The sequence below is a fragment of the Lutra lutra genome, chromosome 12, assembly GCF_902655055.1.
Source record: "Lutra lutra chromosome 12, mLutLut1.2, whole genome shotgun sequence".
Lineage (NCBI taxonomy): Eukaryota > Metazoa > Chordata > Mammalia > Carnivora > Mustelidae > Lutra > Lutra lutra.
Window position 1 is genome coordinate 84597051 of NC_062289.1, and position 21777 is coordinate 84618827.

General features: G+C 54.6%; 1 protein-coding gene across 1 annotated transcript in view; it reads right to left on the reverse strand.

Annotated features, from left to right (window-relative positions):
• Window positions 1-3511: 3511 nt before the first annotated feature.
• The window catches only part of MLXIP (MLX interacting protein), a 60977-nt gene continuing 42711 nt past the window's right edge, over window positions 3512-21777 (reverse strand). The window contains exons 2-17 of the mRNA XM_047696792.1: window positions 20545-20651; window positions 19728-19813; window positions 18258-18347; window positions 17833-17874; window positions 17327-17498; window positions 16586-16675; window positions 15903-15994; window positions 14299-14950; window positions 13732-13853; window positions 13457-13610; window positions 11915-12039; window positions 11314-11415; window positions 11085-11212; window positions 10701-10824; window positions 8806-8935; window positions 3512-8223 (exon numbers count right to left, since the gene is read on the reverse strand). Coding sequence (XP_047552748.1) covers window positions 8102-8223; window positions 8806-8935; window positions 10701-10824; window positions 11085-11212; window positions 11314-11415; window positions 11915-12039; window positions 13457-13610; window positions 13732-13853; window positions 14299-14950; window positions 15903-15994; window positions 16586-16675; window positions 17327-17498; window positions 17833-17874; window positions 18258-18347; window positions 19728-19813; window positions 20545-20651 — 2338 coding nt within the window. The 3' untranslated portion in view covers window positions 3512-8101. The remainder of the gene's footprint in view (window positions 8224-8805; window positions 8936-10700; window positions 10825-11084; window positions 11213-11313; window positions 11416-11914; window positions 12040-13456; window positions 13611-13731; window positions 13854-14298; window positions 14951-15902; window positions 15995-16585; window positions 16676-17326; window positions 17499-17832; window positions 17875-18257; window positions 18348-19727; window positions 19814-20544; window positions 20652-21777) is intronic.

Consider the following 21777-nt stretch of genomic DNA (forward strand, 5'->3'; position numbering starts at 1 on the left):
CTAGCCCCTCCCAGGATGGGTTCCTGGCGTGCCTTCATGACCTCATGGCACCCCGTGCTTACCCCCATCACTCAGTATCAAGACAGTGATACTGTCTCCAATAAAGTCATTGCTGTGTTCTCCGAGCTGAGTTCGAATTGAGCCTTCCACACACACGTGTTGATCAAAGACTGGGGCAAAGAAGGCACAGCTGGGCAGCGCCCCGGCGGGTGCTGGCTAAGTGGCACAGAACCGGAGCTGCTTGAACATATCCCCGTGGAGGTCATTCAGTGACACCGATGGGTGGGCTGGGGACGCAGGAGACACCCAGGCTGGGATCTGGGCTGCCAGACAGGTGAGGGGGCAGGTGGGAAGGCAGGCCTCACTCTCACGCAGGCCTCACTCTCACCACTAGTCTGTAATGGAACCCTGCCGGCACAGCTTGGTCTCGTCCCCCAGGAAAGTAAATCAGTCAGACTAGATCAAGAGATTAGATTGTTTGCTGCACCATACCCATTAAGGCAGGAAAGTAGACTCTTATCTTAGAAAGCTTTTGCCTCTTTAAACAATAAGCGTTTTCTAGCTAATGATTCAGTGAAACAGAAAATCTGATCAATAAGAACTCCCCAGTCCTCAGATTTCTTATTAACTGTGACTTTGGAGCTTTTGACAAAGCCTTCAGGAACCTTTAAATGACCACAATGGCAGGCATATATGCGCTTCTGTAAATGGTACTAAGAAGTGCATTTACTATTAACAAATGAAACCCACATGGTGTCTGGGACTTGCTTCCAAACAATGGGGGCGGGGGTGAGCTACGTAGGAAACAAAACTGGCCCCGAGTTGGCAGTTGTTAACGTGGACGATGAGTAAGTGGGGGATCCTTGTACTAGCCCCTCTACTCCCGTATGCGGGAGATTTTTCTGAAATAAAAACGTAAAAGGCATGCTTACTGAAATTTAGGACATGCGCACTCACATCGTCTTACACGAGGCTAAATTCAGGTCTTGACATGTGAAAAGAAAGTAAACGGGTCCTGGAGAATAATCACGTCCACATCCAGATGAAAGGCTTTTAAATGCCAGTTAGAGGTTTGTTCTTATACCTACTACCTCAATTGCTGGAGTTGATGTTTTATATTAAAAATGGACTCTCAGGGCGACTGGGTGGCTCAGTGGATTAAGCCACTGCCTTCGGCTCAGGTCATGATCTCAGGGTCCTGGGATCGAGTCCCGCATCGGGCTCTCTGCTCAGCAGGGAGCCTGCTTCCCCCTCTCTCTCTGCCTGCCTCTCTGCCTGCTTGTGATCTCTGTCAAATAAGTAAATAAAATCTTAAAAAAAAAAGAAAAAGGACTCTCAGGGGTCAACCTCTTCACCTTGGTCAACATCTACACCAGCTTGACCTCTGCACCTGCTAGTGGCCCCCTTCCCTTCTCCCGGATTCTCACAGGTTCTGGGCTGGGCGTGGCAGTGAACATCGGCACCACATCCTTGTCCTGACGAGCCTCGGTACCTGGTGGGGAAGACAAATGACAATGATAAACACAACAGGTGTCCTGAGCACACAGGGGGTACCTGGTGGGGAAGACAAATGACAATGATAAACACAACAGGTGTCCTGAGCACACAGGGGGTGCTCTGAGGACTGACTCCACGTGTGTGTGTGCGCCTGTACATCGGGGAAGGGGGGCCGTGAGGGCTGGTTTCTGAAAAACTAAGGTCCACAGATTGGGACTAGAAGAAAGAATGGGAGTGAGCCGGGAGATGGCGAGAGGCTTGGGCAGAGGAGATAGGCCTTGGAAAAGCCTAAGACTGGAACGGCACACAAAACATGGTAGTTCAGAGAACAGAAAAGAGCAAAAATGAGGTTGGGAAGGCAAGTAGGGGCCAGGTGGGCAAAGAGATGGCGGTGGGTGGGAAGGGTGGCAGAGAGCCACTAGGGCTTGGCCCTCATCTGGAAGGCCGTGGATGGACTGAGGACGGGAGTGACACCACTGGACCTGGGCTTTTCCAAGCTCCCAGTGACTGTGACAGACACCGCAAGACAGAGTGAGGGGGACACTGTTACGTGAACTGGTTGAGAAATAATGGAGACTCGGCTTTGATGACAGCAGTGGTGATGGAGAGAAGTGGATCACATATCCACATCTGGAAGAGAGCTAGAAGACAAACTTTAGCAGACGTGGTGTGGGGAGTGGTGGTGGGTGGGGAGGAGGACAGGTCAAGGATAATCCTCCCATTATGGTGGGTGGAGACACAATTTACAAGGTAAAAAAACAAAAACAAAAACAAAAACCCCCAATCCTTTAGCCTTTTCTGAGGCGTGTGGCCTTGACACTTTGGAACTACTTTGACTTCCTCCCCTATGAAAAGGGAAGAGCTACCCTGCCAGGTTGAGAACTACCCAGGGGCTCCCTGAGGAGCCTGGAGCCTGACACCTGGGGACAGTCTCCAGCACATTTGTCTCGCTCCCTCTGCTCTGTCTCCCCATTCCTGGCCTATCCAAACTCAACCCTCTTCTCCGAATTATGAATTATGCCCCAAGCATCTTTGAAGATTCCATACATAACATGGAGCTGGGCTCGAAAACTTAAAAAGAGCAAAGCCGACATCTGTTGCTTGATGGAAATCAAGTCTCTCCCAGGGGAGTCCGTGAATCACGCTCTTCTTTGTAGGGCCTCCTGTTCTTAGGGCCCAAAATCTTGCTTTGTGTCATGGAGACGTTTTTCTTTGGGGAGGCATCGGGTTTGATCAGACAAGAGCCTGTGTACCAACCCACGGCATTTCAGTCAGAGATCTGGATCTGCCAGGCCGCCTGCAGGAGGTAGTGTGACTCAGCTCACTGGGTCACCTCCCAAGCACCAGGAGCTGCGGTGGGGGAGACGGGGGGGGTAGTGGGTGCAGGAAGATGGTATGGAAAAGAGAGAAGCTTCTAAATTAAACAGAGATCATCAGAATCTTCTCAACACAACAAAGGGCACCTTTGTTGGTCAACTTCCCTTCCTTTTCCTACAGCTCTGGGTCCACAGTTAGCAGGGAGACCACCGCCTCCAGGGGCCATCACCTTGACTTAGTCCTGGGGCCGGTGTTAGCCGTGCTGACGAGAACCTACGCTTTCTAAGCACAGTGCTGCATGGGTTACTGAGCACTCTGACAGGATTTTATGGGAACCTCACAGCCACCCTGTTCATGTGTGCAGGGCAGGTGCCAGCTGCCCGGGTTCCAATGGGGTCATGGGCAGTTTGTACAAGCACCACTGAACTCCATCCACCCAGGAAAGGCCCGGAGCACCAGGCCCTGGTGAATTCACAGGGAGCATCAGTGATGTGGGGCTTTTGTCATGGGTTCTTCCAGCAGCCTCTCTTTAGGACCCCCTGCTCACCTGGGGCCTCTCTCCTCACCAACCCCCGCCCCCACCCCGGCCTTCAAGGTTAGACTGAGTAAGCCAGTCTGAGCGTCACTGTGTTCGGATCTCCCGGTATCCTCATTTCCACAGCCCAACAGGAAGCATTTAAGAAAAATCATCACAGGCTTTTCAAAAAAATACAGCTTTTTATTGTTTTGGATGCAAATATAGTTTTAAAACTGCATTGTAGTGTTGAATACAGCTGGTGGAAACGTGCTTCTCGACCGCGGAGCATGAAGGGTGGTGTCTGGATGGCGCAGCCTGAGGGAGCCTCCGAGGGACTAGGCTCTCCTCGGATTGTGCTGTTCGGACCACGAGGGGAGACCGTCTCCTAGCGGAGCCCTGACACAATCACCAAAGCTCGCAACAGAAAATGGGAACCATTTACACAGTGAACTGGAAGCGGGAAAATGAAGAGAACGTGGTGGCTCAGCTGTGATGTTACAAAATAAGTAGATGAACAAAGTCTCCTTTCCTGGGCCTCCTGAAAAGACTCGGCAGAGAAACAGCAGGGCGCTGTGGCGTTGTCGGGGAGAGAGGCTGCCTTCAAGATCCCCCGTGAGAAACACGATCTGGGAACTGTGTCTCCCCGGGCTAAGCCCTTCGGACTCTTCAACTGCAGGACAAACTCTACGGAAATGGATCTGCTTCTCCCAAACCCTCCACAGTCTCAAGCCTTGGGAAGGGCACACCTCTGTTCAGAAACCCAGAAGAGAATTCTTCAAATTAGTGATGCCCACAGTTGACCATGAAACCAAAAGTTTGACTGGGAAACGGAGGTGAATTCTGCTACATAACTGGGAAGGAATTTTGCAAAAATAAAATTCCATTAAGTGCACACACACAGGTGGGCTTGCGCAAGCACGTGCACGTGCGTACACACACACACACACACAACCAACATTCAACATGAAAATTCCCTTTTCTTTCTCAAAGGCTGATTTTCACAAACTCCAACAAGGAAACAGCCCCCTGCCTGATGAGACAAGCAAAGTCAACTCCTCAGAAGGGAATGAAAATGGGGCAGTTGTTGGAGGTACACAGTAGGCCCGAAGTCTTCTCCCTGCTCCTGCAGCCCCTCGGATCCAGGAGGGTCAAGGCCATGGAAACTACTGAATGTTACAAACAGGTGTTGACCTTCCAAGCTCTTCCACCGTCTAACCCTCTTCTCCCCTCGTCCATGTTCAGACGTGGTGAAGACCCATTCGCAGTATCGGGGCACTGAGGCGTTGACCCCGGCCCATGGCTGCCATGTTGCTCACACCAGGGTATCCCAGCTCTCTCCCCCAATGAGACCACAACAGAGGGAACACTTGGCAAAGCTGAGTTCCCATGAGCGGTGGGTGGGTTATCATCACTGCCAAAGTGCATAATCGGAGGCAGGAGGTCTCCAGGGAAAGGCAACTTTACACCAGAGAGAGGAAAGAGAGCGGGCCAGCCTGTCCACAGCATGGGGGGTCCTGGGCATGGGGCAAAGGGCACTGAGGACAGCCCAGCAACCTGCCGACTGACCGGTGCTTCAGCTAGACTGACAGCTTGTAATCCTAGAAACAACGAACCTGCTCCTCCTCCCTCTCTGGTCACTTGCCACCATACCCCTTCACCTGGGGCGACACAAAGGGGGCTGGCACCACCCTGGGGGTCCATGCTTGCTCAGAGTCTAAGTTTCTATTTCTATCGCCAGAGCAGAAAAACCTTCAGGCCCAATCGTCAGGTCACAAGGGCAGGAAGCAGATGAAGCTGGGAGCCCAAGGACACATGGACAACCACGGACCACCCCTCCTCCTGCAGAAGCTCCAGGAACAGGGCGGTGCTGGGGGTTCCCTGCCCTCCAGCCCTTCCTCCTGACAAGAGCCAGTGATGCCTGTTAGCACCTCATTAACTCTAACTTCCAATGCTGGGGCTGCTGCTCTCATGTGAGAAAATCTGGCTGGACAGCAGCCAGGATGCATGGGCTGGGGCCCTCCTGGGGGGGGGGGGGGTGACTGCTGCTGTGCAACCCGCCTGAGATGGGAGGGACGGGCCCACCAACTTTCAGAAAGCCCCATGGTGGCACCTGCCCTGTCCCTCTGTTTCCCACTCATCGTGAAAGAGCAGGCAGCAGTGTGACGGGAGCTGATGGCACAGAAAGATTTCACAGAAATGCTTTTCAAAGATTTATGTGCCAGGCAAGCTTTTTTTTTTTTTTTTCCTTTTCAAATTGATTCTTTTTATTCTCCAAAGTGTCAGCATTTAAAAATTTCTCTTACGGGAGCAGAGGCAGGGGCAGGGGTGAAAACGAGTGTAAACAAAGCACAGCCCTGCGGTCAGCAGGCCCTGGAGGCCTCTGGCAGGGTGGTCTCGCTGTCCCTGCGCCCCCGCTGGGCCCCTCTGTCTGGCCAGATTCATCAGGCAAGATTCCAAAATAAATGATTCTGGGACATGAAACGATCACGTCTGTGGGAAGAGATACAGCTTTGCAGCCCTATAGCCAGGGTAACCGTGAGCACCAAGAGAAATGGATTTAAGTAAATGTCTCAAAACAAAAATATGCATCTAGTTAACGGTCTGCCAAGACACACACACGAACACACACACACCCTTCAAAGTCTCACATGACCTAACAGCCTTAAATATTTAACAAAACAGAATCATGAACATTAATTCAGCAAAAGGAAGAGGAGAGGTAGGCCGAAGAAGCCAAGAGGCCAATTTTATACCCCATAGAGTTAAAAAACAACAACAACAACAACAAGCAACAACTCCCAGCACAGGGTGGGGAGAAGGCTACTAATTTAGGAGAGGTCTTGGTGGGCCAAGCATTACGGCCATCCGCGTGGTTTACAAAGGCACAGGAACTGGGGAAGGGATGGCGCTCATGACCCCCCACAAGCCCTCACAGCTAGGGAGATCTCGTGTTTTTCCTTCTGACCCTCGTGAGTTCTTACCATGGTGGTCTTCCCCTTTTGAAGGGCGACTTCCTGTTTATCCTGGGGTGAAGGAGGAGTTCTCTTACCACTTCCCAGTGGACAGTAAGGATCAGCCCAGCCTCGTCTTGTGCTCGCCCCTCAGGGGAGTGAACTGGGAGGCTTGTAAACACATCTTCTGGAGAGGCTGAGGGGTGCCGCCAAGCTGCTCTTGTACGGAGCTGAAGCACAGATGGGAGTGGGTGACAGGTCGGTGACCTGCAGCGAGACGGTGGCACAGCTGGCAGGCGGTAGGGGGAAGACACCCCTTCCATCCTCCATCAACTGAGGCTGAGGCAGGGATGGATGTCCCCCGAGCAGGCCTTCAGCAGGCCTCCAGGAACCCGCGGGAGCCTCCGAGTAGGTCCAAGCTGCAGGAGGTGGCCCTTGGTAGCCCCCACGGAGCCTACCCCAGGATTTCCGGCCTGCCTGGCACTGCCCAGGCTCCATCTCTGGCAGGGGGGACAGAGGTTGAATGGAAAGCCCGCAGGCCCTCTGAACTTCACAGCAGGACGTTTAAAAGCACATTCTTTCGACGAGGAGGTACCCTTGGCTGGGCTTCCTGAGTGTTAGAGAGAGCGCCCGCCCTTCCATCTGCACCCCCTCTTGCAGACACGGCAAGAGGTTGGGCCTGGCCACTCCAAGTGCAAGTCCCACGTGCAGAAGCAGCCCGCTGCCCTCAGCTATCCTTCTGCCTTGATCAAATAGGAGTGTAATTCTTCACCGTCTGATATGGGAGATGCTAGACAGCCCTGAGGCCGGCTGCCTCAGAGCGCTGCCCAGCAACATTCTGTTTCTTCCTCCAAACACAACATGGGACAGACTTTGGGTGTGGTGACATCTTTGGTCCGAGAACTGTTATGGTTTGGGACTCCTGGCTGAACAATCCAGACAAGATGACAGCCCGCTGGCGGCACCGTGGAGTCTGGCCTCTCGGATGCTACACCCTGAGGGCTGTGAGCGTCCCCCAAACGCCGCTGGCTCGTCCGAGGCTGCGGCTTGGAGGAAGGTGGAGAACAAGGGCCACGTGGTGAGTCCCCGCCTGAGTCCCCGCCATGGTTCTCAAGACACTGACGTGTGGCTGCCGCCCGCAGCGCAGCCCGAGGGGTTCCAGGCCGGAGCCGTGGCTTTGCACTGCTTGTGCTCTCCTCGCCAAGTGTGCACCCACGTCCATTGCTTCCGCCCACGGGGCCTGGGGTTCCCTGGCGGCCCACAAGGTGGGAGCAGCCTCCCATGCGCAAGCCTGAGCTGCTGTCCAAACCTACTTACAAGGCCAGAGTCTGAGGGAAGAAGGAAGGGGCCTTCCACCTGCCCCCGCCAGGAGAGTCAGAGCAGCTCAGGGAATCGCTTAGAGCCATCCGAGGGCCCAGGGCTGACAGGAGCCAGCATCCTACGTCTGAGGACAGAACCAAAGAGGAACCCTTATGCTTCCTAGCTCCCGGGAGCAGGCCGTGACTGTCTGTCCCATCTACTCCCTTAGGCCACCAGTGGGACAGGACACTGTCTGGGTTGCCCGAGGGCAGGGGAGGTCACGACTGAGGTCGCTGAGTAAGAGTTCACAGCAAGGAGTTCCCAAAGACGAGCTATTGCTGTCGGCAGGACCCGAACCTGCTTCAGACCTGAGCGGTGTTCTGAGGGGCCCGGTGGGCCGGTGGAGTTGGAGGGAGGCCCTGAGCTCGGCGTCAGGAGAGGCCTGGGGTGCAGCGTCCTCTCCGCGGGCAGGGAAGAGCCTCCGTGGCATCTTGTGCGGCCAAGTGCCCGCGAGGCACTGCTAAGACTCCCCTGGTGTCTTGCCAATTCTGGTGACAGCCTGTGCCGCCTGCTCCGGCAGCTGGGATGGGTCCGTCAGGACGGAGGTGGTGGTGCTCAGGTGCCGGAGGGTGCCCAGCACCGCTGCAAGGAAGGAGCAGGTTAGGCCAGGGCCACCGGCACCCGCAGCCGCTTTAAGTCCCGCAGTGGATAGCATGCGTGGTCTCCCGCACAAACGCGTGTGGTCATTCTCATGCCACCAGAGGAGATGCACTGAGCAGCGCTGAGGGACCAACGCCAGCAAAGCCTTTCGGCTCCAGGATAACTGTGAACCCTGTCTCCTCTCCCACAGACGAGCAGGGAATTCCAAGCTCCTCCTGTCTGTCCACCTCCATCCCCTCAATATACACACGTAGCCTTGTCCGTTGTAAGAATTAAATGAGAAAACATACGTGAAAGCACCGGAGACGGGGCCTGGTGAACAGCCAGTGCTCAGTAAGCACAAGGGGCCCTGAGCACCTGGATGCACAGGGACGACAGGAAGCAAAGGAGTGGCGTGGGGGGCCAGGCCCCTGTCCCGCAGCTGGCATCTCTGGCCCGGGCCTCCCACACAGCGTCACCTTGTGCCGACGCAGCTGCCCGCGGGGCGCCTGGATCTGCACTATCCACACAGGCCCTCCTCCCCCCGGGACTATCCTCAAGGGTCCCGGCAAGCCCCGGACTCACTCGGCCTGAGGACGGGCAGGGAGCAGTGCTGGTCCAGCCAGGACAGCGCCGTCCGGTGCAGCTCCTCCAGGCTGCTGGTGGACACCATCCCCTTGAAGGACTCAAACAGCGGCTTGATGATGATACTGAACTGCACGGCATGTGGGTTAAAGAAAAGGTAAGCGAGGAGGAGCGCTGGCGAACATGTAACCGGGGTTGGGAGAATCAAGTCCGGCTACTGGCCGGCCCGTGACCAGCTTCCCCTGGGAGCGGCAAGTAACTGCGGACACTTGGCGAGGGAGTGTGATCCAGGGGAGATGCACCCTCACGTTCCCCTGAGATCTTTCCATCTAACTCTGAGCATCAGCTTAATGACCACAAGAGGCAGGGACAGAGACGTTTCCTCGGTGTGGGACATGTCCTAGCACTCTGGCACGAAAGCCGGCAGTCTGTGCGCGGTGGCAAGAGTAGCAGAGGCGGGCGCCCGGGCGGCTCAGCGGGTAAGCCGCTGCCTTCGGCTCGGGTCACGATCTCAGGTCCTGGGATCGAGCCCCGCATCCGGCTCTCTGCTCCGCGGGGAGTCTGCTTCCCCCGCCCTCTCTGCCTGCCTCTCTGCCTGCTTGTGATCTCTCTCTGTCAAATACATACATACATACATACATACATACATAAAAGAATAGCAGAGGCGTGGGGCGCCTGAGTGGCTCCATGGATTAAGCCTCTGCCTTTGGCTCAAGTCATGATCTCAGGATCCTGGGATTGAGTCCCGCATCGGGCTCTCTGCTCAGCGGGGAGCCTGCTTCCTCCTCTCTCTCTGCCTGCTGCTCTGCCTACTTGTGATCTCTGTCTGTCAAATAAATGAATAAAATCTTAAAAAAAAAAAAAAAAAAGAATAGCAGAGGTGCATCGCAGACCACAGGGTGGACCGTCTGTTTCTCTTGATGAACACACGTGCTGGCTCTCCGTCACGTTCTGTGTGGGTCTCCCAAACCATCCTGGGCAATCAACTCTGCAAAGGCATGAGGTCCATTTTCCCCCTGATCTGAACCGCAGTGGTGCCCCTGGTCCCCCAAGCTGAGGCTGGCGATGAGGAACATGCCATTTTACCAAAAAGGCCCTGGCTCACCCCAGCTGCCGCCTCGCTCCATCAACGATAAGGGCCAGAGCCAGGCTGAGTAAGCCGGGCAGAGCAGAGGAAACAGAGCTCGTGCGTGCTGTCGGCTCTGCTCCCAAACGGAGCAGTCTGTTAGCAACAAGATGAAGACACACAGCCAACCTACCATGCGTGCACATGAGGCACAGATGTGACTGGAAGGGCACTGACAGGGCAGGAGCTGTCCCCCAGAGGGGCCCTGCTGCCATCTGGAAGGCTGAGCGCAGATAGGCCCTGGCCCCAGGGACAGACCCCAGCACGCTGGTGAATGTACCTCACGACAGCATCTAAGACCATGTGGCCCAAGCGAGACAACAGCCTGCAGGAGCTGGTTTCAAATCCTGCCTCTGCCACTTAGTCATTTACGAGCCCTGGTTTCCCGTCTACCCCATTGGCAGTACTCGAGCCCCTGTTGTTGCAAGGACTGAGATGGCTGCCAGGATGTGCCATTAGATCCTACCTCTTTCCTATGGGATGGCCTCAGCTGGTGGCCCTGGCACCTTGCAATAAAGCATCTTTATTTTCCAAGCAGGCAGAGAGCTGAGCTGGGCTGCTCAACCTCCCCAGCAAGCCCCAAGCCTGGACAGTCACCAATGACAGCCCCACTTCATAGCGTGGGCCAGGCCAGGCTCCTGTACAGTGCCTGTTGGGTGAACTCCACGAAGACCATCTATATAGAATTTCTCGAAAGGAACTGTGGGTAGGGGCTGCTGTTTCAGTGCACAGGGTGGGGGTAGGAGAAGCGAAGAAAACGCAAAGATACAATCCAGAACTTCCAATTCTGCAGGGTCCGGCTCTTCACATACTCATCAAACATGTCCCTCATGTGATCGAACTGGTGCCGGGGGACGGGGACTCCGGTGGCAGGGAGCAGCTGCTGGCAGGAGCTGTAACAACGGAGGGAGCAGAGGACGCTCAGAGCGGCCGGCAGTGAAGCTGGACCCCGGCGCTCCACGTGGGCAGGGCCAGCCGCTGCTGGCCACTGTGGGCCCAGGAGAAAGGCCTCAGGAGGAGGAGGTAAAGAGCCCACAGCACGACAACAGAGAGGCAGCTATGGGTGACAAGGCCACAAACGACCCTCCTGTCTCTGTGACATGCACGCGAGAGGATGAGGTACCAGCCCCGGGCCCCACGCCCCCAGGCTCACATGATGGTGGCGTTGAGCTCCTCGATTTCCTCCCGCAGCCGCCGGGCTTCCTCCTGCATCTGGCTCCGCTCCTGCTGCAGCTTGGTGATGTACTCCACGGTCTTCTGCAGCGTGAGGGCGTGGCTGGTCTGGGAGAGGGGCGGCGGGGTCACAGCACAGCAGCCGCCCTGCCTGTCCAGCCGGCGCCGAGGCCAATACAGGGGCTCCCCGCCCACCTGACACCACTCACCAGCTTGGAATTATTAGAGATCAAACTGTTGAGTGTGTCAAAGCCCATCTTGATGTTGAAGCGTCTTTTCTGCTCAGCTGAAATATGCTTCATCTGCCGGTTCTGTTGGAGAATCAGCCCGTCGCCGTGGCACATGGTGCCCCGCAGGGCCGCTGCCCCTCACTCCCACCTGCGACTCGGTGGGGGGCAACAGTGGGCAGGACAGGGTGCTAGAAAACCCCGCCTGCAGAACAGAGGCCCTCGGCAGGGGCCATGACTGCTGCTGCTGACACTCCCCAGCCACCCTCGGCCCATTCCTCGCTGACCCAGTTCTTAGAGCCGCCACCTCCCGCAGGCTACAGGGCTCGGCCGGTTCCAGGGCTCAGGGCCACCTAGCAGGTGGGGCAACGGGAGGAGCCTCCGACATATCTCCAGGTTACGTAGCAAACGTCCAGGTTCCTGATACTACCTTAGCCTGCTGGAACATCGGTGAGGTCTGTGCTGCTCCTTTCCTGTGTGTCCCTAGTAAGGGACACAGCAGCCCCAGCGGTCCCTGGATATTCTCCTTGCCCCTACCCCCATCCCTCCAAGGAAATCAAGACCCAAGAGAGACCTGTGATACCTTTAAAGCAGCCACGTTTTTGGGGTCTGCCGATTTCCCTGAGCAGTTGTTCTGGGGAGACTGGGGACTGGGGCTCTGCTCTGAAGCACATGGAGAGGCCTGCCCTGAGTTTGGGCCATCTCGACCTGAGAAGAACAGAGACTCCTCTTAGGACACGGCCGGCCGCAGCAGTCGAAGCAGTGCCCACCAAGGAAGGGAATCCCTGCAAGTCCCAAAGCCGGAAACCCGTCTGAAACCTCCCCCAGGGACCCCAGAGCAAAAACTGGAGAAATCCTTGCCAACCTCCCAAGGAATGTTCTGTTAGGTGTGGACAAGGCCCGATGAAGGCTGGCTGGACGTGGGGCAATATGGCCTGAGCTTGGCCAGCCATAGCTCTGGGGCATGGAGAGTTCCGAGAGGAGGCCCGACTGCTAATGCGACCTATTAACAAGCCACCCGGAGGCCACCTGCAGTTTCCGCAGCCTCTGTGAGCCTCTTGCCCTGTGCGTCCAGTACACAAAGCTGTTCATTCGTGTTCCTTCAACTCTACATTTTCAATCTTGTCCACTCCCATGCCAGCCGTGCCCTGGTCACTGGCAACTCTCAGGAGGCCCCTGGAGTCGCCTAGGGCTGCCCCGCCCGCCTGCCCAGAGAGCCCCCATGCACTCCTTTCTGCGGCGCTGACCACCTCCCTGCCTTGCTGCTCAGTTTCCCATCGTGGCTCCAGTGCCCCGTGTTCTGCGTCCCGGCAGTCAGGGTAATGCTACGCTTCCTGAGCTCTGACGCCACCGTACGGGCCTGACCTGTAACCAACCAGTCTTCGTCTTTAGCTTTCCAGGCTGGAGGCCCTTATTCATCCAGCCTCCCTGGACAAGTCCCTCCACGGTCTCATCTGTGTAGACAGAGACCAGCCCTGCTCGTCTCCTGGACTGTTCAGCATGGAGCTCCAGCAGTGGCCATGCCCAGCTTTTACTTGAGACAAGGCACCTTTGGTCTCCCTCTCCAGTGGGCATCTGAGAGGAGGAAGCCTAGGTTCTGGTTCTACCCCACCACCAGGGGCACAGCCTCGGGTGACTCCTTTATCCCGGGCTCCACGGCTCTTCACTGGGCACAATCAGTTCTCCCCCGACCCTCCTGCCGATGGAAGACCCACAGTGTGGAAATGGGCTCAACAGATGTGAGGGGCTTGAAAACTAAGGGATGACCACATTGATGTGGAGACAAGCCTAGGTGGTTCCCGTTTTCTGGAAAGTGTTGATAGCCTCAATCCCTTTTCTCAATCAGAACCAGCAGCTCAGAGCCAGGCCTTTCTGAAGGGGGTCAGAGTGGTGTTCCCCAAGTGCATCGGTCGCCTACCCTGCACACGCTTGCCCCTTTCCTGCTCCTGGGGTGAGCTGCCACTGGCTGAGCACTCCCCAGCGTGGGCCACGGGCAGGCTTCTAAGACCTCACTGCACAGTCCAGCCCCAATCCTGGGGAACCCCATGGGCGGTCTCCCTGACTGTGCGGGCGTGCTCATTTCACTCACGAAGTCCCAACCATTCAGAATGCAGCGCACACTCACTGGAACCCGTGGCCGGGACCTGCTCGCCCTTCACCAGGGCGTCTTGCACTGTGCTTGGAGAGAAGAGCCGAGAGACAGGGGCCGGCTGGCTGCTCGTGGTGTGGCCAAGGTCTGTCACCAGGATGCCACTGTGGAACTCCGTGACTCCAGGAGCCTGAGGTGACACAGGAGAGGGAGGTCACCCCCAACCACAGTCATGTCAGGTGAGAACCACCCAAAAGCAGGGCCATGTTGGGGTGATAAGGATACGGAGGGTCTGCCTAGGGCCTCCTCACCCGGGCAATAGCAGCGGGCGTGAGGACCACATTGGACTGGGACACGGTAGAAGCCAACATCCCTTCTCTCTTCAGAGGGCCTGATGTCATAATCACCGCTTGTGGTTGTCCTGAAAAGGCAGCTGCCAGAACAAGAAGTGACAGTGAGGCCCGGAGTTGCGGGGCTCTGCTTCCAACACTACTGCTGCTGAGCCCAGGCCTGTGGGGCCCCCAGGAGCAGCACAGACCCCTCCCCTGCTGCTCAGACATCACCTCTCTCACCACAGGCCAGAGAGAGACAAAACCACTCGTTTTGTATCTGACATCTGTTTTGCAACTTCTCCTCGAAGAGGACAGATTACAGGCCCAGGAAAGAGATCACCTGGACCGTGCTTTTTCAAAGTGGGTTGAGACTAACTTGAAAAGACCACCACAGAGTAGACAACAGACTAGATCACACACATGTGGTAGACTGGAACACTTTCGTTTCACAAGTGTGTGTGTGTCACAAGTTTGTAAGCCTTGGAGACAGAGACATATCCTCTGGGAAGGGGAGATCAGACGTTGGCTTCCTTCCACCTGACTCACCTGGGGCGATGCAAGCATTCTTCAATACCACGGATACAGACTCTGGTTTGGGAGCAGGCACTATTTTGGGAGGCTGCTTGGGCCTTCCCCCAGTCAGAGAGACAGGTTTGGGGTGCACAAATGTTAAACAGGGTTGGGGAGGCCCAGCGGTTGGCGGCCGGGTGACCGGAGGAAGCGCCAGGCCACAGGGGGACACCGAGGGCGTGGGATGGTGGGTTGTGATGACAAGACCCTGGCTCTGGCTGAAGGTGGTGGCGGATGCATCATGGGTGAGGGTGGCAGAGGCCGTGTGTGTGATGACGGAGGGTGACTTGCTGGCTCCAGCAAACTTCGGCTGCAGGAAGGTAGGTGGAGCCGAGGGGCTCAAGGCAGGGGCAGGGGGCGGGGCTAAAGGCAGGGCAGGAGAAGCAGGCGCTGGGGCAGGGCTGGGAGATAGCAAGGGCATGGTGAACACGGGCAGGAAAGGCTGAGCGACATTCAGTGGCGGTGCAGGGGGACCGAAGTCTGTGGGCTGGATAAAGGGGTCTCCAGGCTGGGGAGCTCGTTCGCAGCCCTCCCCATCCGTGGCATCCAGGGCGGTGGCTGCAGGAGGTGCTATGAGGCCATCAGGGAGGCTCACGGTGGGGAGAGCTGTGGTTGACAGGACGCTCTCCTAGGAAAGGAGGACAAATGCTGGATCACACAAGTCGCTGTTCACTTCCTGGTACAACACACCCACAAAGTCCAACAACGGATGTTGGGCACCTGAGCAGAACCTTCCGACAGAGGGACAGGGCGATGGCTCCTGTCCCCATTCCTGCCAATCTGGGGGGAACGGAGCTGTGTCTCTCCAGGCGTCCATAGGGGTCTTGTTTCCATTAAGGACTAAATGATAACACGGAGCTCAGACAAAGTGTCTGTCTGCACACAGTTGGCTCTGGGCCTGGGAATATCTTGTTTCTAGAGTCCAGGAGGGGTCCCCCCAAAGTCCCGGCCATCTTCTGTTACAGAGCACAGGCAGCCTGGAGCACAGCTGCTCATGGGGTTCCCTCAGGACAGTTTCACGTATCAACTTCTAGAGGTCACCCCTTCCTAAAAGGGAAACGCTATAAGGAATCAATTGTCAAGATCTCAGTCTCTATAGAAGAAATTCTTCCCAGAGCCAGATGGAAGAAGATGGGGCCAGGTTTCTGTGTCTAACCGGATACGGGTACCAGCCTGAGAGCCCCTGCAGGCAAAGAGCCGTGCCTCACTCGGCTCTGCAGCCCCAGCGGCTGATAACCAGCCTGTGTTCATTGTTAAGTTGAAAGTAAAAGAGGAACTTCTTTTTACAGAACTTCTGTTTATTAGCAATCCATGTTTTCCTTCGCTAATTCTTTCTTAACTGGTTAAACAGAGCTCACTGCACACCGGTTATGGGGAGCTTCAGGCAGGAGCCAATGTTTACAGATAGCTCCTACCTTGTGGAGATCTATGGCTGCTTTCAAGGAGGGCTAGAATAACTTTTTTACACATCGTGTGTGTTTGTTCAGCACTAGAGCTAGCAAGCTGTAGCACTCTGCTTATGACTTTTGCACAGTTACTCATTAGCCTAGCCCTGGCCACCTCTCCCCAGCTCCCTCTACCTGAGCAGGTGGACTGTTGGGATCTGGTGCAGGTGCTGAGACAGGAGCAGGCAGCATGGAACCAAAAATGGAGCGGCTGGAAGAGAAGAGGTCTGAAAGACAACATTGGGTGCTTTTAAGCTCTATGTGCCCATCATATCCTTGAATTAAGATCCAAATAAATCGGGCACTGAACCCCATCTTACCCACAGAGGAATGCCACGGCCAGAGGGCATCCCCCGCCTGAGGTAACTCTGCAGAAAGAGGCCCTCTGATTGGAACCGCTCATGCTGGCAACTAGTGTGGGGTCTGAAATACTCCCAGGCCGGGTGTTTGGCAGCTCTTATGAACCCAGTTCTAACTGCAGGATACTGCTGGGAGGCGGCTGTGTTGCCAGCGCCCTCTGCTGCCTATAGGGAGAACTGCTTACGGTCCTGGGCAAACCTGAGGATCTGAGTCCGCAGGAGAATGGTGATTCTCTTTAAGAGTAAGAACCCTGCTGCAGAAAATCTTCCCAGACCTTGAAACTACTACCAATATGAATATGAATATGAATATGAATATATATATTTTTCTGAAAAATTCTAAGTCCTCCCTCTTGCCCATTCTAACAGTTCCCTCTATGAAAAGGAAACACCAGTGTGCTTTATCCTGGGCAAAGGGAGATCAGGCGGCCATGCTCTCTTCCTGCCCCATGTCCTCACCCTGGAAGGGTTCGAAAGTGTCCATGAAGTCCAGGTTGGGCTGCAAGGGAATCAGCCCCGGCTGGATCATGTCTGCATTTCCCAGATGTGCTGTAAGAATCAGAAAGGAGACAAAGGAATCATCCTGCCTTCTCAGACAATGTTGCGAAAACATATAAAAGGCCTGACTGGATCCTCCTGGCCCTGCTCAGATACTTCCAAGGAGATGTGCAGGTGGCTGGCAGGAATTTCTACCTTCTTGTGGGTTTGTGGCTATTCTTCACCCGCAGAAGGCAGGAAAGAAAGAAAGAATTTTTGTAAGAAAGATAAAGTGTCAGGGAACAGATACTGCCGGGATGCAGAGATCCCCAGTTCTAACTGGTAGTCTGTGGGCTCTTCCCTGAGGGGTTAACTGGATGCCTGACTTCAGCCAGGCAAAAGGTCGTGCCCAGGAATGCTTCTGATTTCCTTCCCTGTCAGTCAAAGGCCCTGTCAGTTGGCCTAAGCACAAAACCTCTGCTAAGGGGACAGTGTCAGAAATGTGAAATTGATTCAGACCAAATCCCAGTCTTCTTGCAGGGGTACCATGGACCTGACAGCTGCCCAGGAAGGCCCATTTGCAGCCTCCACCCACTCAGTGCATATGGCCCTCAGATGCCAGCAAGGTTGGCCAATCCTGCCCTGGGGGGCCAGGTTACGGGGGCGATGCCAGAGAAGGAAGCCAGCTGTGTGTTCAGGGTCAAGGATCTAGAGATGGCTTACCTATTTCCCGGGGGTTGGGCCACGCCACCGGCTGGTGTGAGGAAAGTGTTGAGAAGAGGGTGTCGCTGAATTCCGACATGAGCATGTCTGTGTCCAGCAGTGGGTCCTCCTCCATGGGGACTGGGGTCTTCCATCCATCCCCACGTTTGTGCCAATAAAGCATGTCATCATCCTACCACCAACAGGGACAGGGGGAGGGAGGAAAAATCAGAGGGGCACTAGTGAACTCAGAATTCTCGATCACATCATGTTACCCTATCAGAGAGAGCTGCAAGGGCTGCTGTAAAACATGAGGGGAGCGTGTGGAGCAGGGAGAACTGGCCTGTTTCCTTAGCCTGCATGTCTTCCGTGTGAGAAGGGAGGTGGCCCCTCCTGGAGCTGCAGGGACAGTCTTTGTCCCCACAACCTCCTACTGCAGGCTTCACTGTCGGGCCACCCACATCATTCCTGTTCCTTGTCAAAGGAGGGCTCTCATGAGGGTCCTCATGGCCCCTAAGCTCACTCACCTGGGCCAGGCTGGAAAGGTCCTCATCCTTGTGCTGCTGTAGCTGTGGAGAAAAGGGGAGACAAGGTGGTCACCCAGGGTCCCGGGAGAGGATGAGGCCCTCAGCCTCTCCTCCAGGAAGCATCTAGGGCTCATCTCCCTGAGAGGCACATGAAAGAGCCTGCTCTCTGCCGTTCCCAGGCCCATGCTAGGCACAGAAGAGGTTCTCAACCAGTGTTTGTGAGGTAACTAACAGCCAGAGAAAACTGAGACCACAGATAACTTGGCCAAAGCAGGCCCATCACTTGGGCTGGGCTAGAATGCTGGGTTCCCCGGGGCCAGCGACAGAGCCACAGCCTTGGGGAACAGTGTTAGAACATAGACTTAGATCCTCCCTCCCCTATGGGGCTTCCTGAACATGCTGTTCTTGGAGTCCAAGCCAGATACCCTTTTCTTGAAGTAGGTTCTCCACTTGTGATACTCCCGGATCACTATCTCAATGCGGCTTTTCCAGTACTTCCCTTCCGTGGTGATGGCCTGTGAAGAGATATGGGTCGGAATCAAAAGAGGGCAATCTAGGTTGATTGGCAGAACTTGACCTGAAAATAAAGGCTAGCAGTCAGCCCTGGGCAATCCAATTCAGAGAACCCTACCACATGCACATAACTTCATTCACAAAGTGTGTCCCACCCCAAAGACAGGCTTTTATTTCATGACCTCAGATAATGAAGTGCGTCTTCGGGAGTACGGCTCCTAAGGGTCTGGACTGGAGCATGGGTCAGAGAGTGCTTGGGCCGGGAAGAGGGAAAGGGCGCTCCACCCAGGCACTGAAAAAGCCCTACAAAGAGCCAGGGGTAGCACTAAATGCCCTTATCCAGGAGACTCTGCCACATTTTCAAAGGGTGAAAACAAATGGCCAATCACAGAAGTTTTAGATGGAAAGTGACTTCCAAGAGCAGCTACTTCAAACTTTCCATCACGCAGGGGAGCCCCTTCCACGATATGCCTGAAGAGCTCTGGTGTCAAAGAAGCTACAACCTCCTCAGAGAGCCCACCTCACTTTCAGGCTCCTTTTCGTTTATGGCTGGAGTATATTATATATTAAAGCAAGTCCCACACATCATAAGGCCCATATAATTTCACCTAGCAATACTTCATTATGTGTCCGACAGTAAAGAATCCTCACAGTGAACAATACAATATTATCACCAGAACCAAGAAAATGATATTCCTTAATATTGTCCAATACCAGATCATATCCCACCACCAAAAGGGTCTTTCACTGGGTCTTTTACTTTCTAATTGTTCCCCCTTTTATCCTAACAGTAAGACAGGCTAGGATAACATTAAAACAACACAGGAGGGTATAAAGGGTATCCGCCTCACTCTAATCACCCTCCCCAGAAGCAGCACCCAATAAAGGATTTCAGTGTATCCTTCTAGACTTTTCCTACACACACATAATCACGCAGATACACGCTTTAAAAAAAAAATTAACATAAAGTTACTAAAATACTGTTGTACAACTTTTTTTTTTTCATTTACTATTTCTTCAGCATCTTTCCATCTCCACATAGAAAGATCTTGAGGTCATTCTTTAACTATCAGAGATAACTGCCTTGTAAGGAGCCCAGATCTCTCCCTTGACTTCCAGAGAAAGGCCAGTGTTAAGGGACAGTGGAGAGTAAGTCCCAGCGGGAGAACCCCTGAGTGCTCTGGGTCAGCCCAGACTAAGAAGAGGGGAGCCTCTGTGGGCTGTCACAACATCAACATGGTTGTGGGGCGGCACAGCCAGACCTTCTCCCCACACCACCCCGACTGCTGCAGAATCCAACCCCTGCTCCGAGCCCTGGGAGAGTGGCTTCCTCCTGATGAGGGCAGATCCTTTCCAGCTACTGATGGCCACGAGCCAAGTACCTCCGGCCTGCGATGCTCATCTACTTCAACAGAGCCATCTAGTGGAGTGACAAAGTGGCACACAGGATTCTTGCGCTTCTCCAAATCTAGGCAGAGAAAGGATGAGACATCATCACTATGACCAAGACCCCTGAAGGAGCCCTTGCCTCCTCTGTCCACATCCCCCTTAGAGCGGGACCCTCCTAAGTGTTCTTTCCTTCTCCTTCTCTTGAAAATGAGATTTCAGAGTATAAAGGAAAAGAATCTGTCAGTAACTCATGGGTAAGAACCCAAGGGTTCAGTACCCCTGGGTCAGTAACCCAAGCATGCCCCAACCCAAAGATCATTGGATCTACTGGCATGAAGCCAGGTGGAGAATAAACATGGCCTGGGTCTGTATCTTCTTCGACCTGCTGAAAACAGGAACTGTTCCCTGACTCTTCAAATGTCACCTCTGCTACAACATCCTTAATTCCCCTAGAGAGAACTAAGCCCTCCCACCTCTGCCTTTACAACCTGGACCCAAGTGTCTAACCTAATAGTGAGCACGTTATGCTGTGAGCACTGAGCTAACACATCTGTCTCCTGCAGATTATGGGCAACTACATGACACAGACCACATGACGGGCCCCTGGGGCCTGACACCTGAGAAGTACCTAGTTCATTAGGATTTGGCTTGGTTTTCCAATTGCTGCAGACTCCCCAAAAGAGGCTTCCCTTTGAGGCATCGTGTTTGAAAAGTGGGCTTTGGGCCCCAACGTGAACCTGGAAGTCCCACCCACTGCAAGGCCTCGGGTCCCCGCAGGCCCCTCCTGCCAGAAGCCTGCGTAGCACTCACACTGCATGTACCACGCCCGCCAGATGGCATTATTGAGCCGGATCTTGTCTCTCCACTGGAGCTTCAGGCCCTTGAAATTCTTCCACTTGGGGGATACCAGCTTCCCACTGAAAGATAAGACAAAGAAGGGAAACTCAGTGGTTCCTCTGAAAATGAAATGAAATCGAGAAGTGCCACCCACTCACTCCAGGCTTCAACATTCTGGATGATCCATCATAAGAGACAGGCTAGGCTTGACAGAAGATACCAGTCACTTTGGGATTTCTTCAAAGTGATCAGCAGTAGGGAAAGGGGAGGTGGGAGTGGGGGTGGTGACGGTGTCAGTGCACAGAGGGGAAAGGACTGGCCACGCATTGGTAGGTGCTGGAATGGGACGATGGCACACGGGTTCACTGTCTTAGTCTGCCGATGTTCACCTGTCTTTTAAATTTTCCTAATTAAAAGTTAAAAAAAATCTTTTGATTTTTCAATATATCAGATCTTCATGTTGTACACCTTACCTCAGCTTATGCAATGTTGTAGGTCAATTACAACCCAATAAAGCAGCGGGTGGGAGGAAGAAAGAAAGAAATCTGCCAGCAAATACGTAAAAGCCAAGCTCCTTTACCCTGGTCCACCTCCTTTGTCACCAGTCCCCAAAAGGCATTTACAATGCAGGCACACAAACCATCCCATCGGCCTTTGAGCCTGTGGGACCCTCTCCTGCCTCCAGTCCTGTGCACCCATGGTCCTCACTCCTCACGGACCTCCTTCTGCCCCCTCCTCCAACACCATCTCCTCCGTGCTGGCACTGGCCTCCCCTAGGCTGCTGATGACTCCTTCGGGGTTCCCTGAGCACCACTCAAACTCAAAGGCGGCACTCAGCTACCCTCCACAGGGCAGTATCCACACCCACAGCTGCATGTAGTACTCTGCAGCTCACCGAGGGGAGGACCTGTTAGGTGTCACACCCCTAAGCACCTAGCACAGATCATGGCACATAGAGGGTCTGGGAATAATTCTTCTCTGGATGAGCTAAGGAGCCCTCGAACCCCAGCCACCTGCAGGCGAGTCACTCCCCAGTGGCATGGGCTTCTCAGACAGTCTAGTTCGCCAAGCGCTGTGTCAGAAGCCGCCTTCGGGCAGGGCAGCTGACACAGGGCTCCTTTTTTCAGAAGGCTTGAGATGGACAAGGCAAGATCTTCAGTCCGTACTCTAGTGGGTTCTGGTGGTTCTACCTGGCTGTGAGCCACA